Genomic DNA, 18,166 nt, shown 5'->3' on the forward strand with positions numbered 1-18,166 from the left:
TAATGCTGTTTCCAGTTCGGTCAGGCTGGTTTAGTGACCTTTTCCTTTTTGGCAGTTATATAAAATATGTGCCGGGCTCTTACATTTCAAGTAGCTCGACTTGCTAAACCCTTTTGTTTTTATTCTGCTGATTTGAATTGTAAAATAAAAGCATTTCTTAGACAATGTAGAAATGAATAACCCTTTTGTGCACGCAGTTAGTTCTTACTAAAATTGGTATCTCTCCTACAGAATGAATAAAGCCCATATTGCAGAAGCAGTGCAAGATTCTACTTGTCCTCCCCTATCTTTTTTGCAGACCGAGTTGGCAATTAAGCTCCGAGCCTTTTGTAAGCTTATAAAGCTCTTGGCACTATAATGGCAGACTGCTGCTGTAATGTGTTGCATGCACAGAATAGTAATCATAGGAGGGGATGTTGACAACAGTGACATTTCATTTCCAATCCACCCGCAAGGGTTACAGCTTTGAGAGTGTGATTTGAATGTGTGAGCTGTGAATGGCAGCACAGGAAGGTGAAACAAGATTGGAATAAGTCTTCAGTACTAGGTTTATGTCCACAAAACATTTATGAAGACCTCTTTTTTTTAATCCTGGTTAGACACAAAGTCCTGGACTGATTTAGATATTGCCCACTCGTACTGTGAAGGGCAAAGTCTTTTGGTGATTATACTGTGCAGTATGAAAGAGGCTCACCATGGTACTTTTAAAGCTTAAGTAAAAAGTGATCATAATTATTTGTTTTCTTTGGGAAAAATTATTTTGATGGGGGGATATAATTCAAGTTTTAAACAAAGAGGGGAATATATGGAAGTAAGTTATTTTCTTGGACCATGAGTTCAGAACGAGAAGATATGGATATAAAATTAACTCAAGGAAAACTAAAGATTAGAAGAATTTTTTAAAATCTTAGATTGGTTGATCTGTGAAACGGACTCACATTAATGCTGTGTTAGAAAAAACGAATGAACTTGATTTTATATAGTGCCATTCATGACCTCAGGATGTCCCAACGCGCTTTACAGCCATGAAGTACTTTTTGAAGTGTAGTCGCTGTTGTAATGTAGGAAAAACATGTTAACATCTTTAAAAAAGTGGATAGACATGACAGAAGAACATGATTGACACTTATTGTGATAAGGGTAGATAAGTTGCCTTGCGGATGTTTGTGCCACTGGTTCTGGGGAATGGTTGTTTGCTCACCTGATGGTAACACCAATATCAACTTCCTGGATTTGCTAAGACTTGTCATGCTGAAGGCAGCTGGTCCAGAATGAATAAAGTTACACAGAAATTCTGGAGTTCACTCAATTTACAATGATTTCAAGGGGCTTGGGACAGTAAGTTATTTTCAAAACCTTTCCTCAGGAGGTTAAATGGGTTGGGGAGATTCCACAAGCTGTCGAAGGAACATGCCCCGTAGTCTCTCTTCATCACATGCTTAAACTTTAACAGCCCCTTGGTTTTTCAATCTTTGTGAATTTGCTGAACGCGTTAACTGTGAGTGCTGGTGACATTATCAAAAGAATTAGGGCTCAGAGGAGCTGCTTTGTGCAGTGGTTTCAGGAAGCTGAATTACCACTAAGATAATAAGATCACTGAAGCATAGGGGGCAATGGGCTGTCTATTCCTACATGTTTAGGTTCAAAACCTCCTCTCAGTCACTCCTCCAGTGAACTCAACCACACACATCCTCTGAACAAAAAAAATCAAACAAAATTACAAAAATAGGAGAAAACACAAAAGATAACCATAATTTTTATACTTCATTTTTAAATGGCATACTAATTATGAAGGTCAGAATCCAGTCACTTAGGGTTCCAGCTAGGCCTGTTTTACATCAACTCACCACTTTAACTCATTACCTGGAGACCAATATTACAAACAGAATCCAGTGGCACTCGGGGCATTTGTTTACATTTACATACAATTATCATCTCCCAGTCAAAGGATTTGATGTTTGTGCTATTAGGCTACCAGTGTGAGGGATTTACATTCTTTCACTCCAGGCTAGAATCTATACTGGGAAATGATCTCGAAACAATTGCTATAGTATAATTGGGGCATTTGAAGGGCTCCCATGGACGCAGATTTGCATCAAGACTTTTTGTAATGATATGGTTACCTGGGGATCTTGGACCTCTCCTGGATCCAGGCTTCAATGTACTATGAGAACAGACAAACAACTGTTTCATAAATGTAAAACCATACAATAAATGCTAACTTCACATGCCCCTTTGGGCAACTCATGAGATAGAGTTTGGGACAATTTGTGCTTATGTTGGTTTTATCATATTGATAGTTTTCAGCTGATTTAGTCAGAAAAGCACAATAGTTGCCTTTAGGCTGTTGAAATTTTTGCTTAAATTTTGTTTTTTTTATGGCTGATGTGTGCGAAAATGGTTTTAGAACTGCACAAAGCAGAATACTAAAAATACCAACTTTATCTGCACCACATGTACACCCACACGATGAAATGTTTGTTAGCTTTTATATAACAAGAAATTATGTAATACAAAGGCAGAATTTTCAAATTGCCATTTAATTTGTACACACACAGACACACAAGACAACAAGATATTCTATACATACACAAAACACCGGACATCAAACAGTAGTTTCGTCCCACACTTCAAATGCTTCAACATAACTTGTCATCCACAAAGAAAAGTGGATTAACATGAAGATCAGATATTATAGATCAAAAGTGTCTCCAAACTGTTCTACATATAACACAGCTTTCTTGTCTGTTATAACAGTACACACAAATGTCAGTCAGGAACTATGGTGCTTGTAGTAAAGATGACCTACACTTCATGCATCTCAATGATTTACAACAGTAAAAGTTGTGGTCTCACACCGACAGATAATATTGTCATAATGTGACTGCTGAAGCCCATCGCTGGAGCAACAATTATCTAATACACTGCACGGTGAATTCGCCTGTAATTCACTGCCTAAAGTAACCTTGTAATACCGCACAAAACTCACTTTGAGGTGCTGCATCATGAGGTATTACAAGTGGGCAGAAATATTATCAAAACCTCGGAAATGAAAAATTTGCTGTCCGGGATTTATAGTTACATTAAATACCTCTCAGTGGATCACAAAGCAGTAACCAAAGTCTTGGGTTCAGATTACAACCACAACTTGCATTTATATAGCACCTTTAATGTGGTAAAGCTTCCCAAGGCGCGTTATCAAACAAAATTTGACAACGAGTCACGTAAGACATTAGGACAGGTGACCAAAAGCTTGGTCAAAGAGGTAGGTTTTAAGGAGTGTCTTAAAAGGAGGAGAGGTAGAGAAGCGGAGGTTTAGGGAGAGAATTCCAGAGCTTGTGGCCTAGGCAGCTGAAGGCACGGTCGGCAATGGTGGAGCGATTAAAATCGGGGACGGTTAAGAGGCAAGAACTGGATGAGTGCAGAGATCTGAGGGTTGTAGGCTGGAGGAGGTTACAGAGATAGGAAGGGGAATGGTCATGTAGGGATTTGAAAACAAGGATGAGAATTTTCAAATCAAGGCATTGCTGGACCAGGAGCCAATATAGGTCAGTGAGCACTGAGGTAATGGGTGAACGGGACTTGGTTTGAGTTAGGATACAGGCAACAGAGTTTTAGTCAAGTTCAAGCTTATGGAGGGTGGAAGGTAGGAGGCCGGCCAGGAGAGCATTGGAATAGTCAAGTCTAAAGGGTAACAACGGCATGGATGAGGGTTTCAGCAGCAGATATGTGGTCGGAAGCTCATCTCAGGGTCAAATAGGATGCCAAGTTTGTGAACGGTCCGGTTCACCCTCGGACAGCGGCCAGGGAGAGGGATGGAGCTGGTGGCTAGGGAACGGAGTTGGCAGGGACCGAAGGGAATACAAACCACTCAAAAATTTGACACATGGTTCAAAGGTCATTTGAAGCCTTTGAATGGATTATTCACTCAGAGGGGTTGGTATCCTCAGTTTGTTCTGTCAAGTCCATTTATCCAGTTGCTAAAAGATGCTGATGAAAAACTAGGCCGTGTGCTCTGTGGGTATAGGCTGTGATAAAAACGTATTTGTGGCAAAAATGTATCATAAGGTTGAAAGATTCATCTGCTAAGTAGACGGTTTATCATGTTCATTTAATGTACAGTACCAGAATCCTCATTATATTGGCATTCTAATTTACCAGGGAAAATGCAAATATGCATCATTACAAACATGTTTTCACATCAAACAGATTAAGTTTCATCCAGCAAAATAGGAACTTCTGTTCATTAGCTACAACCAACATATGTGTCCCTATACTACAATGTTTAGTTTGAGAGCATTTTCAAAGTTCCCCCTTCCCCACGATAGTCAATACATGTATAATCTAGTAAAGAAATCAGCCATATATAACGGTCATATATGCCATGGTGAATTAGCTGATCTCCGGGGGCACCAGTGGGTTTGCACTATTGATGGATTTGGCATTATATTTTCTCTCTTTCTTGCAAAGTCCCTTTTCTGTTTGTTGTTCCCACCCTTGAGATCAGGAACATCAATATGAATCTGTGTCCTACCAAATCTATTGGCTGAATTACAAGGTCACCCTCCCCATGTAAACTTTATATAATTAATAAAAAGACCTATTTATATAGCACTTTTGACAAAAGTTCCACATGGGAAATTACTTTACAAAGAGGGAAGGTATGGAATAGGAGGGAGGCTTCTGAAGTAGATAACTAATTGGTTGAGTCAGAGGAAGCAAAGGGTAATTGTTAAGGGAGCAGAATCAATGTGGAAAGAGGTGATTAGCATGGTATTGCTGTGATTGGTTCTGGAGTCATTTTTGTTCTTGACCTAATATTTAACGTACAGGAAACGACACAGGAGGAGGATCTGGGGGTTTTGTTTAAAAAGTCAGCACAATATGCATTGATGGTGATAAAGGCAAATATGATCTTAGGACGTATCTTAGGAATACAACGCAAGACTCAGGAAGTGATAGCTAGCTTGTATAATGCACTGGTCTGGCCCCCAGTTCTGGACACTGTACCACAAGGAGTATCAACTGGTCTTGAAGGGAGTATAGCATGCAGCTAAACTGATAAATGGGATTGACAAACTTTAAGGAACGATTACTCGTGATGTTGACATCGGGAAAAAAGTAGCTTAGAGATACTGAATATATTTAAAGGACTAAACTAGAAATGACATTCAACATTATCAAATGCTGTAGGGGCAAGGGGCCATGGACTTAATCTTAGGTGAGAAAAGGTGAATACATAATTAAGAAATAACTTCACCCAAAGGGTGGAAAACATATGGACTAGCCCATCCAGGGAGGCAGTGGAAATCTTGGATGTTATAAATTTTGAGAAGGGATAGATTAACTTTTTGACAGTGCTATTGTGCAGTATCAGAGATAAAGTGGTTTGTGATCTTTGGAACCAGCAGATAGATAGAGGTCATCATGTCCAGTCCTGTACATTCCTACAGGCCCAATATCAGGCCTCACCATTCAGGCACAGGGATCGTACCTTGCACCTTCAGTGTGCCCAAAAATGGGCATGCCTGAATTTCTATCCCAATAACTCTGGTTTGAGAATCCAGCATGCAGTGCATTACTGTAATGTAAACCCACAGACTGTGAGCTTTAATATCTGTGCAACAGGTCACAAAGCATTTTGTTGCATTATACTTCTGGTTCCTGATATCCCAACTCATTTCCATAATATAAGCTATATGTACATGCTCAAAAGAATAGAATTTTGAAAAATCAGATTATGTAATAATTTCATACAACTACCAATACTTCTGCAAAACATAAATTGTCACCCTGTTAAAATACAAATAACTTGCCTTTTTCACAAAACAGGACAGCTGGAACAGAACAGCAGTAATGCAAACAGGCACTTCAAGATACAGGTATAAAAGCCTACACGTGAATACATTCAAAATCCAACTGTACCGCCTAGAGGTATAGTGATCTACGCGTGTGTGTGTGTGAATTCTCTCTTTTTTTATTATTAGTCATTCTTGGGATGTGGATGTCGCTGGCATTTATTACCCATCCTGAGTTGCCCTGACTGAGTGGCTTGCTAGGCCATTTCAGAGGGCAGTTAAGAGACAACCATGTTGGCGTGGGACTGGAGTCATATATAAGCCAGACAGAGTAAGGACGGCAGGTTTCCTTCCCCAAAGGACATTAGTGAACCAGTTGGGCTTTTACGACAATCCAATAGTCACTTTCACTAATACCAGTTTGTTTATTTCCAGATTTTGTTTTTAAACTGAATTCAAATTCTCAAACTGCCATGATGGGATTTGGACTCGTGTGCTCTGGATTAGCCCAGGTTTCTGGTTTGCTAGCGTGCATTTGGCCAAAAGCCACATCACTGGGCAAGGGTAGTTCCGTGCGGAAATATTTACTTTTCAAAGGGTATTTTTGTTTACTTTTTTTTCTCCCATCACTAATTCTCTCCCCTCCATTCCACTCCTAATAGCATCAACTCCTTGCCGGGGAACAATTCCATGGGTGCCAATCACCATTCAGCAACGCCCAAGTGACCACCATTCATATGAGTTTAACAGTGAGTGTTGGCAGGCTATTATATCATGGACAATCCACATCTTTATCTAATGTCCACCCAGCAGGGATTGCTGGATATCCATCAGCAGCAGGAACCCTGGCTGATTTTCCCCTCCCTAGCCCAGGATGGCGAGGCCAATTGTAGCTCCCCTACTGCCACCCAGGCTGAGATGAACTAAGTGAACACAGACAAACCAGGGATCAAATCTGGGACCTCTATAACTTAATGGCTCAGCTACTGGTTGGATAAACAAGCTGAGTTTTTACAGTACTAAAATTACTCCACACTGCACAAGTATGACGACAAGTAGTACTGGACCTACAAAAGCAAACAAAAAGGGACAGGACAGCTTTAAATATATAAGTAAATATTTCTGTTGCCCTCTGAATTAAAGACAGTATCTTGTTGCCCTATACAGACAGGGTTTGTAAAATGATCTAAGGTCAAACTATAACAGCAATAAAGTTCCAAAAAGATTAATTCAAACAGAAAATCTCAATGTTAACCAGAAAGTTGCATTTGTAATGCAACATCACACAGGATCACAAACAATAGTGCTGTTCTAAGCTTTTGCATTTAATTTCCAGTACCTCACCTAAGTAGTCATTCATTATTTATGTGTGTGCCTTGACAAGGGTGTTGGCAGGCTATTTCAACAGAGAGGACATCACAGCTGAGCCTGATCCTATCGTTGCCTGACAATCCCTGCACTTCCAGCAGTTATCATAGGAATATAGGAACAGGAGTAGGCCATTCAGCCCCACCAGACTGTTTTGCCATGGCTGATCTGTATCTTAACTCCATCTACCAGCCTTGGTTCCGTAACCCGTGCCTAACAAAAATCTATCGATCTCAGTTTTGAAATTTTCATTTGACCCCCAGCTTCAACAGCTTTTTGGGGGAGACTGTTCCAGATTCCCACTACCCTTTGTGTGAAGAAGTGCTTTCTGACTTCACCCTTGAATGGCCTAGCTGTAATTTTAAGGTTGTGCCTCCTTGTTCTGGACTCCCCCACCAGAGGAAATAGTTTCTCTCTATCCACTCTATCAATTCCTTTAATCATCTTGAACACCTCAATTAGATCACCCCTTAATCTTCTATATTCAAAGGAATACAGCCTAGTCTCACTGGATAGAGAACAGGAATGGAAACCCTTACCAATTTTCCTCTCCTTAATTCAGAAGCTGAATGTAGTAGAATCTGGGAACAAAAAGTTCCAGATGCTGGAAATTGGAAACAAAAATAGAAAATGCTGGAAACACTCAGCGGGTTAGACAGCATCTGTGGAGAGAACAGATCAGTTAACGTTAAAACTGTTTTGATGAAGGGTCCACTCCCAAAATGTTAACTCATCTGTTCTCTGAAGATGCTGCTGGAACCTGGGACCATTCCATATGACTCAGCTACTCCATAAATATGCTGAATCATTGGGTAACCACAGAAAGCCTTTGAACACTGGCTTAATTTTGAAGAGAAAAGAGCTTATTGAAGCACTAAGGTCATGTCACAATCCATTCCCCCATTTCACTAACGGCCCAATATCAGATCTTACAGTGCAGGAAGTGCAAAAAAAAAATCAGAGGGAGCATTGTTGCTAATGGTTTTCACTGGTTCATAGCAACACCAACAATGATAGCGGCCTGTGATTAGGAGCCCTCTTAACCACATCTGAAGCATGGCCTGGAGAAATGGAAGATCTGGAGGAAAGAATGGAAGCTTCCTGTTCAAAATATAAAAATGTCCTTGCTACTCACAGCTTTTGTACCTTCTGATTTACTTTAAAGTTTATCTTTAAAGGTTCTTACAAATAAGAACCTGAAGAAAAATTTGATATAGAGATATGAGAGGTATTGTGGGACATGATATTTCCTAGACATTGGGACAGACCAGATGGACCCCAATGGTCTCTTCTGGTCCTGTACATTTTATGTTCTATGTATGATCATTAAAGATGCCAATGTGACTAATTTCAAACATATTTTCAAGTCAATTAAAAACATTACCTTTTTTGTAAAAGACAATAGTGTATGAAAGATTCAAGCTAAAAATTTTTGTTCACAAATTTGATTTATGCTTGCAATAAAAAGTGTTCACTACATTTTCAAAGATGTGGCTCTGGATTCTTGAAGTGTTGCTATGTAATTTTTCACAAAACCTGTATTCAGTGCATGTGTGGTTCTATCCCAGGGGAATTTCCAATGAATTTTTTGAAGCGTAAGCTCACTTGAAATCTTTAAAGCTCCAAATGTAGGAACTATTGATGTTTCGACAAGTAGTCAAAACCTGCTGCACATGAATGGCTGCCACACATTCTGTAACAATGCACAAGGTTTCTACAGCAACTGGAATGTAACCTTGGATACAGTAACCTAGGACACTAGAATTCTTGGCAATGAAGAGGAACCCATCTGATGTTAACTCTGGTGCTGAGTCATTACAGAGAAAGGACATCCAAATACAACAAATTGTTAGTAAGAGACTGTGTCAGTCATTCCCTTAACTAATGTTTTTTTGAAGTCTATCATTAAAATCTTATTAACAAACAAGATGATGAACAAGTTTTCATCCTACATTCTTTATTAAAATTATAATTTAAAAGCCTTGCCAAAACAAAATCAAAGAAATGTTCATCTTTAAAGGAGGAATGCATGCTAAATAAGTAGCCATTGCCTGTCATGTATTTTTAATCTGCAAAAACCCAAACAGTAAGGTGTAGTGCGCAATACAATACTGTAACATTTTTGGTGATGCATTTAAAATTTTCATTCACACATTAAATTTCTCACTTTTATTGGACACAAAGCAGTTTATCCTGGTATCAGTTAATATCAGCAAAGTGAACGAGAAAGTCAATAAAAAAAAACTCATTCAGGCAAAGCAAGCCTGTAAATCCATCTCCCCCCACCCCCCCAACCTGATGATTATATAAATACCACACAGAAAACAATTGTCACAGTAAGTTAACATGGATAAAAGGAACATAAAAAGTGCATTTACAGTTAAGATCTGCATGCCTTACATACAAGTCAAATGAAATGCCCTCTCCATAGGGCTGATTACAATCAACTCGGATAAGCAGCGAGTTTGCTTCTGTACTTCGTTTAACCATTTTAGAACTGACAATGGAGTCAAATCACTCCTTCAGATAGTTCATATAATGCAAATACTGCTCAGAGTTTCTTCTTCCCAAACCACCTGTTTAACTTTTATAATGGTTAAGTTCATTTTAAATATACCACACCTGTATTCCTTCACGTAAAGCAAAGGTTTTGATATACAAGTCAGAGCTGAGTCTCTGAGACATCAAAGAACATGATCGTGGAGAGTATTTTTGTAGCCTTCACAGAATTGATTGTAAAGTGATCAATATAATTTTCCATTGCACCTGGCTCAGTTCTGACAAAAGTTCAATGCACTCTATTTCTGTTCTTTCACCAACAATTTTACAGTCAATGTAAAACTGCTTCTTGGAATATACATTTTATTACAAAAGGAATGTTTGCTAGAAATGGATACCAATGAACTACCCACCCACAAAAACCCCATCAAAATCAAAACACACAAACTTCTACTGAACTGGATTATCCCCGTGGAATTCCACATTAAAGACATCAAATCCAATATACCGATTCCAGAGGTAGTGGAGCCTTGCAACCAGAAAATTGTACATTCCAGCATTGGGCTCTCTGTTGCTCAAGTTCACCCTCACTCAGGAACAGAGATAGACTGCAGTCCACACTTCGAGAGGATGAATCACAGCGTGTCCCATTGTGAGCACATTATTTATCAGCTAATCACTGAGCAAAGGTTATAGTGATAGTAGAGAAATCTATGATGCAAGATCATGCCCTCCGGACTGAAAGCGGTTGCATAGGAAGGAAGGGGGTTATAAAGATATTTTATATGATGTATAGATATATAAATATAAATGCTTAAACCAAGCAGTACAGAACTGGACCTCGTGAAAAATCAACTTGCTTTGTACGTCGTTAAAGAACATTGAACTTTTCCCAAGAAAACTGGGATGTTTTCATAAGGCATCTTAACTGTATTTGATTTAGATAAACATTAAATTGCAACCTAGGCAAACCTACAAAAGGGACGTCATCTCTTCAATGCCTTCCCAAATATACTTTTTAGAATTGTACTTCCACAATATACTTAGACAATACATTCATAAAACACAACTAATTTTGAGCATGTTACTTTGAGGCGATGTGCTAGAAGAAGACGCAATGATTCTGTTCCTGGACATATCAGGGGTAATTTTGACTTTGGGTGATAGTGCAAAACGGGTGATATCGATTCAGCTGCCGTTATACATCTCTCCCGATTTTCATCTAAGTCAATTGGGAGAGATGTGGTGGCTGGTCCGATATCGCCCACTTTACACTATCACTCACGGTCAAAGTTACCCCCACTGTGTACACACAGCACATGTGACTTTGATACACCAGTGCTTCCAATTTAACTCAGTGGTTGGGTGAAATGGGCTGAACTGTGGTTGCATTTGACACTCCAGAAGGATATTGAATAGATCAGAAGAGGAGTGCAGCTTAAAAAATTTTTGCGGTTTTCAAGACATTAAAGCTTGGCATATATGATTATTTAGGGGCATTCTTTAAATTCACCTTCCAATTAAATAGACTGGTCAAAATCTTTCACATTGTGAAGATCATTGGTCCCATTAACACACTATATACAATACCCACTGCTTCTATACTCCTGGATTTGTTCTGCAAATCTTTAAAATTTTCACCTCCGCTCTGCCATGTTCTGCCTGGAATTCAGAAAGAGTGAGGTATGGATCTGTGCAAGGTTTTGACACTAGTGTAACTCCTTGTCCAGTTGTGCATTGTGTATTCCTTCCCTTCCCATGCCCCCTGAGATGGGGCACTCAACTGCTAGCATTCATTTTATTCAGTGGCCCAGATGAGAACTGGTGAAATTCAAGTTAAGGACATCTGAAGGATGTGAAGAGAGACTTTTCGTCATTTCACTATCAGACATTTAGATAATTTAAAATAAAGGCTTTTAGTATCCTTTCAAAACCAGAACGAGATTAACACTTCCCAGTAAGAGTGCCCATTTAAAATTCTGTGACATCTAAACCAATGCTGCCTCGCTGCATTTATTGGCTGCAACTGCAACCTCTGGACTTCAAGTAATTAGGAACAGACAGATAAATGTACGTCTGTTTGAATCCGAAGAGCTGCTGCATACCTTCTGGAAGGAGAACTTTTAAGCAATCTTGGTTCATTACCTTTTGTTAGACAGTAACTCACATGAATAACTTCAAAACAACATTGGTGCATATTAAATATACTTTAAAAAAAATTAAAAGTTGCAAATTGATTTTCTTTACAGGCTACCCTGTGTCATCCTCCAATTTCTGTGAAACTTCAGCATGGTGCAAGCAGTGGACACGTTAAGTTTAATATCATTCAGTTCCTATGACAATGTGTCAGAGCAGGTCTGGTAAGATGAGGCCTGGTGGTTTAGGCTCCACGCAATTAATCCAGAAATTGGCACAGCTGGCATGATACTGGTGACCGCCATAAGACAACTTAAAATTGTCACTCTCTGAGTTAAAGGCCTGGAATAGAGAAAAGCAGCATTAAGAACTTTCAGGTTAAACACACCTATCATTAACTATAATGATGAAGCATATGTTGATTTACATTTACGTTCCAGTAAATATTTGACATCAGATGTAGTTACTGTATATACTCGCATATACAACTAGAAATGTTAGGGGTTAAAAGTGGGGGTTTGCATATATATGTGGGTCATATCTTCCCTCAGGTTCCCTGCTTGTGAAGCAATTTTGCCAAAGGGAGACCAAGCAGCACTCTATCAATACATTCCCTTCGGCTATTGCTGTCAGCTGTTGCTTCACTCCACTCCTCCAATGCTGTGATATTTAAATAGCAACTTTCCCTCCTAACTCCTGCTGAAGCTACCACTATCGACTTGAAATAGGACGAACCAGCAGAATAAATACAGGGAGAAGAGATTTAGAATCAGTGCCAGAAGCTGGGACTGACGTCATTGCCATTTAAATGTCACAATGCTCGAAGAGCAGAGTACCAGCTGGTTGAAACGAGAACGAACTGAGATAAAATATATTTGTGGGCATGAAGTAGCAATTATGGTGGATAGGAGCTTTTTAATGTTGACCCTTGTCTTATATAAAGGTCAGGGATTTTTTTTGGGTGTAATTTGTTGGGGGTTGTAATTATACACGAATATATACAGTAATTGTATATGAAGAGTTAGTGAAGGATGGGTTAATGTGTTACAGAAAACTACCAATGATTTTTAATGCCGTTACATTCACTTGAGTTCAGTTATTTTCACAAGTCAGAAAAAAAGTAGCCTAGAGTTTTATTTTATACAGAATGCCACATGCTCAGAGGTGATATGATCCAGTGGTGTTCTTGAGTCAGGGTGCCACGTGCAAGACTTGTGTACAACTCGAAAATAAATATGGACCCTGTTCATATCTGTAATTATTTCACCTATTACTATTCATTCAATTATATTTATATTTTGATTGGTTAGCTGCTTAAGACTGACCATATTTGATTAATTGGAATTTTTGCATAAGGTGTTTCTCATGCTACAATTCCACAATGTACCAAATGCTTGTCATGAAACAAATCTGATCATTATTCACAAACCAGCCTTCAATTTAATTTAGAGCACTTGAGGAATTTAAGGGGAAAAATACTTGAACTGTGAAGCCTGTGAAGTAAATCACAGTTGTAAGCTTGACTCTCCAGGTATGGTTTTTGGACAGCTCTACTCTTATGGATATAGCCTAAGCTTGCAGATTAAATGACTAATGGACCTGGCATCAGACTGTAGGACTCTATGAAGGGGCCATTCAACTAATGACAATCTTTCAAAAAGGCTACAAGTCTGTTCAAAGCTCACACTGAGAGATGTAAAAGGGAGTATTAAGTATTCTATACTGAAAACATTCACCCCTTGAAAAATATTCCCCATTAAAATGTTCCCTGATTAGTGCGGGGGAACAATTGTGTTTCAGTGCCTCAAACAGAATAATAATAGCACACAATTGCAAACTACTGATCATTATAGTGTCAATATATAAGGCAGATGGTAATGGTGCTGTCAACTGAATTTCATAACAAATGGATCAATTTGAAATTTGAAATGGATAGAATTATACAGATTGCAAACAAGTTTGGTGCAAATAACCTATACTAAACCTGACTTGGATGCAATAGATGCCATAGAATAGAAAGAAAAACATTTTCATCGCAAAGTCACTTCTCATCTTAACAGGCACAAATCCCACACCCCAAAAAATCCCTGGTTTCTGTATTTTATCTTAGTGCAATCACAATAGATTCACCATAATAGTATACTTTATTTCAAGAAAAGATGCCAAATACTGAGACATAATACACAGCAAATGAGAGGAAAATGGAAATAAATTGAAAGACAATCTGGTGATACGCTTTTGACAAATTGAAATGTGTGCTGGGAAAACATCTGGTCAATGGGAATAGTACCAGATGTGGCAGAATGTGACAATTAGGTTTACCGATCATAATAATCACTATACATATGGTGTATAAAGTGCTCTAAAACTGATCTCAAATCAGTAACCTTTAATGTATCAGCAACTATTCATAAGGCAAAAATATGGTATAAATATTTAGTCTCTGGCAGTAGAATCTGCCAAAAAATCATTTTATTTAATCCACATTTTAAGATTACCCTCTTCTCTAAATCCCAAATCATTACACAATAGTTTTGATTAACAATATAGTCATCTGTCAATGTTGATGGGTGCAAACCCTATCCTCCTCAAAAGACATTTCTACTGTATCTCACTGTGATCAAAATATTGAGTATTATAGTGACTTTTGCTTAAACAAAAGGAGCCTAATACTGACAGACAACACAGCAAAGGAAAGAAAACAAATTCAATGACATTTCTGATAACACACTAACAAACTGCAATTTGCATTGCCTTTAAGTACTGAATGAATTAGTAGCTTTTAAAATGTTACACATCTTATTTGGGAATATATGCAGAAATATTTTCAAAAATTTCAAGTCTAATGCCATAAAATAAATGAGAAAACAAAATATTTCTTCCTCTGCAGTATTTTCTGCACTGAAACAGCATATTTTAAAACAGAAAAATGTTGGAGCAACGTGGTTTCTCCAATCCTCAAAGGGTTAAATTTCTTCTACATTATATCTCAGTAAGATCAAGATTCCGCACCCCCCCCCCCAACCCCCAATTTTCACTAAGAAAATTCTCTTGAGGTTTCACAGTTTTACACAAAAGAAATCACAACCAGTTTTCTACACAATTACCTGCAATCATTCTTCAAGCTCATGCATTGCTCCAACTCCAATGAAACGGGTAACTATGAATTCTTGGTGCAGTGTCTTAATTATTACTTTGACAATTACAGTGCAATTTGAATTCAAGCACAGTGACAGGCTCATGGACTATAATTTTAGACTATTCAAGATAAATACTCTACCATTCCGACATACCCTTGTGGCTCTAGCCTCATGTTGTCATACATCATCTCTCAAAATACTATTTTCCCCTTACCCTGGTTTTGACTCCCTCACTAAAGTATGGTCCTATCAGTGGCTGTTGCCTTCTGTGTTCTTCCCAAGTGGCCATTATTCAAGTGTGAGCTTCAATAGTGAGTAACTAGCAAGCTATTCAACTGAGGAAGTCACCACAGGCAAGCCTGATCCTGTTCTCAACTGAGGTCTACACATGTGCACTTCCAGCAGGGGTTGCTACACAGTGATCAGCAGCGAGAACCCTGGCTGATTTCCCCATCCCTAACCCAGGAGCGGTGCAACAAATTGTTGTGCCCTGGCTCAATTCACCTTATTCTACACATATCGGAGATCGAACTGTGGACCTTCCTGGTCTGGATGGCCCAGAGATGGAGGCTGTCCCTATGAACCAGCAGGACCAAAATACTGTTTATAAGGGGAATAAATTGATATGTATGGTAGTTGCATATTTTTAACTAAATGCCCCCTGATGAGAGTAAGCACATTGTAGCAATTACACATTTCTTGTGCCCTTTGTTAATCTTTGTTGGAAGATTCCAGAGGGTCTGGAAATAAAAGCTGTTAGTTATTACCACATCAACTAGGGTGTTTCTTGGAACATAACATAATTCACATTTGTGGTGTGTGTTTAAGCCTTTCTAATAGGACATTTGACGATCTAAAGGGACCTCAACTTTTATTAAAGCCAAGTTCAGGACAGGCTTACTTTTATTTTCTTGCAATTATATAATCACAATAAGATTGCTCACTTTTAGGATGTAACCAGGGCAGTTGACATTCAAAATAGCTATATAATTAATTGGAAGGATTTCCAGTATGGACAACTCTAAGTCTATGAAAGAGTTACTACCAACAGAGTCACCTGTCCATTAGATGGCTTTAAATTTACAGTGATATTGTAGCCTAGTTCCTTGCTTTTCAATAGCAAAGCTAACAGAATCTCCTACATATCCCACACAAACAAGAACTGTTTCATGAGAATATATCGCGACAAAAGTGAAGTATTTTTGTCCATGGTTTAGCTTGGTGTTGGCCTCTAATTCGGTCACAATATATATGAAGTTAAAAACCAGATCCACTCTCAGAAATCATGCACCTCTTAACTTGGTTCAACGCTGCGATTACTGCTCAGTTGGCTGCTGGACAGTTTGCTTGAGCAGCTTAATCACTCAATTCAAAAATAAACATGCTGTAGGATTTGTTCAGATATGTATCTGATTGGCAGCTTTTTGAATTTAACAGACATCTCAATAACTGAGTTGTTCTGGTTAGAGTTTTTGGCGGTATTATAAGCCTGCAGCCCTTCAAATCAATGAGTTACATTTGCAGTCTTCTAAGAGAGGTTATCTTACTGGAACTTTTGCAGAGAATAAACAAGAACTGTTCCAAGAGAACATATTGTGACAACCTCTGTAGTTGGTGAGGAAAGGATTAATAAAACAACTGTGTGAAAAAAGTAATTATGGTCACAGTTTTAGCATTGGAGTTGTGAACTATTTATTATTTTCAATTAAAGGAGAATCTAGTCAAATTTAAAGCAACTGTAAATATATATGCAACAATTTGGTTGTTATTTGTTTGTTCATTTACAGTTTAATAGTTTGTTTGGCATTTAAAGCCTAAAATATGGTTTAATGCAAGTATTTCTCTGCACATCTCAGACAAGGAGAGTCCCATGGAGGCATGGGATGGTACAATGTGATTATTTTACTTTGATATCAAGGCAAGTTAGGGTTGCCAAATCTGATTGGAGGCATTCCTGAAGGTTTGATCATGTGGCGTTCTTTAAACCTGACCATGTGATGTCTGACCACGTGACATCTGCAAATGTTATAGCATCGGCAAATGTTATAGCATCTATTTCCTTGGACTTTGGTTTGGACTCAGGTTGTGTGTGAAGGTGATAACTCTGAACTGAATGGCTGCTCAACAGCAGGGGGCCCCTATATCGCAAGTGATAGCACCTCTTAAAGGCAGCCTGCACCTCTTATTTGCAAAATATAAGACACAGGTCCGCACGGAGTCTGAAGGGAGATCAGACATTGCACATGTAAATCACAGATGCAGGTCCTATGTTTACAAACTGCTAAGTTATGTTAAAACATTGAATGAAGGTTGCGGACTACTGAATCTCACATCCTCCAATCTGCACACCAGACCTCACCAATCTGCTGATCTGAGTTTGTACCAGGCCCGCGAGAGAGCGTGCACCAAGGTTCTCTGATGATGCACTAGAGGCCTTGGTGCAAGAGGTGGCAAGAAGGAGAGGCTCTCCAGACATATGCTCCTGGGGCAGTGGGAGGTAATAGGGGATGAAGTCAATGCCAGGTGCATAGCACCATGATCATAGATGCAGTGGGAAGAAGTTCAATGCTTTGACACGAGTGGTCAAGGTGAGTGAGGTCATCTGTCAACTCCTACCAACTGCATCCACTGCTCCATGCACTACACCCACCATCACCCACATACAAACAAACTCTTTGAATCAGTACTCAACTCTTCCAATCAGATACTTCCTCTCACCCTGCACCACTGTTGCAAGCCACAGACCCATAACTCACAGGTCACACGCTGACAGCTATTCAACCATGACAGGCACATCACCCAAACATCTTTGCAGGACACTCATTAACACACGTCCCGCTTTCTTGCGGGAGAAGGTGGCGCATAACAGGAGGAAGCAAGTGTCAGTGGCTCCATGGAACATGAACCTGCTGTCTTCTCTCAGGATGACAGCATTCCTGTCCCACCCCTGCCACTCTGCCAGTGCCCTTGCTGTTGCCCGTCAGCTAGCCAGCCCGCTCCCTGTAGAGTGTTGAAACTTTATTATAGGAACTCAGGGAGATAGGAACAGGAGTAGGCCATTTAGCCCCTTGAGCCTGTTCCGCCATTCAATGAGATCACGGCTGATCTGTGACCTAATTCCAAATATCTGCCGTAGCCCCATATCCCTTAATACCCTTGGTTAACAAATATCTATCAATCTCAGATTTAAAATTAACAATTGAGCTAGTATCGACTGCCGTTTGC

General features: G+C 39.1%; 1 protein-coding gene across 4 annotated transcripts in view; it reads right to left on the bottom strand.

Moving 5' to 3' along the window:
- Positions 1–2,524: 2,524 nt before the first annotated feature.
- The window catches only part of synrg (synergin, gamma), a 101,684-nt gene continuing 86,042 nt past the window's right edge, over positions 2,525–18,166 (bottom strand). For all 4 annotated transcript variants that reach the window (XM_068008296.1, XM_068008295.1, XM_068008294.1 and 1 more), the window contains one exon: positions 2,525–12,143. In XM_068008296.1, coding sequence (XP_067864397.1) covers positions 12,012–12,143 — 132 coding nt within the window. In that variant the 3' untranslated portion in view covers positions 2,525–12,011. The remainder of the gene's footprint in view (positions 12,144–18,166) is intronic.

The sequence above is a fragment of the Heptranchias perlo genome, chromosome 28, assembly GCF_035084215.1.
Source record: "Heptranchias perlo isolate sHepPer1 chromosome 28, sHepPer1.hap1, whole genome shotgun sequence".
In the NCBI taxonomy this organism is placed as follows: Eukaryota; Metazoa; Chordata; class Chondrichthyes; order Hexanchiformes; family Hexanchidae; genus Heptranchias; species Heptranchias perlo.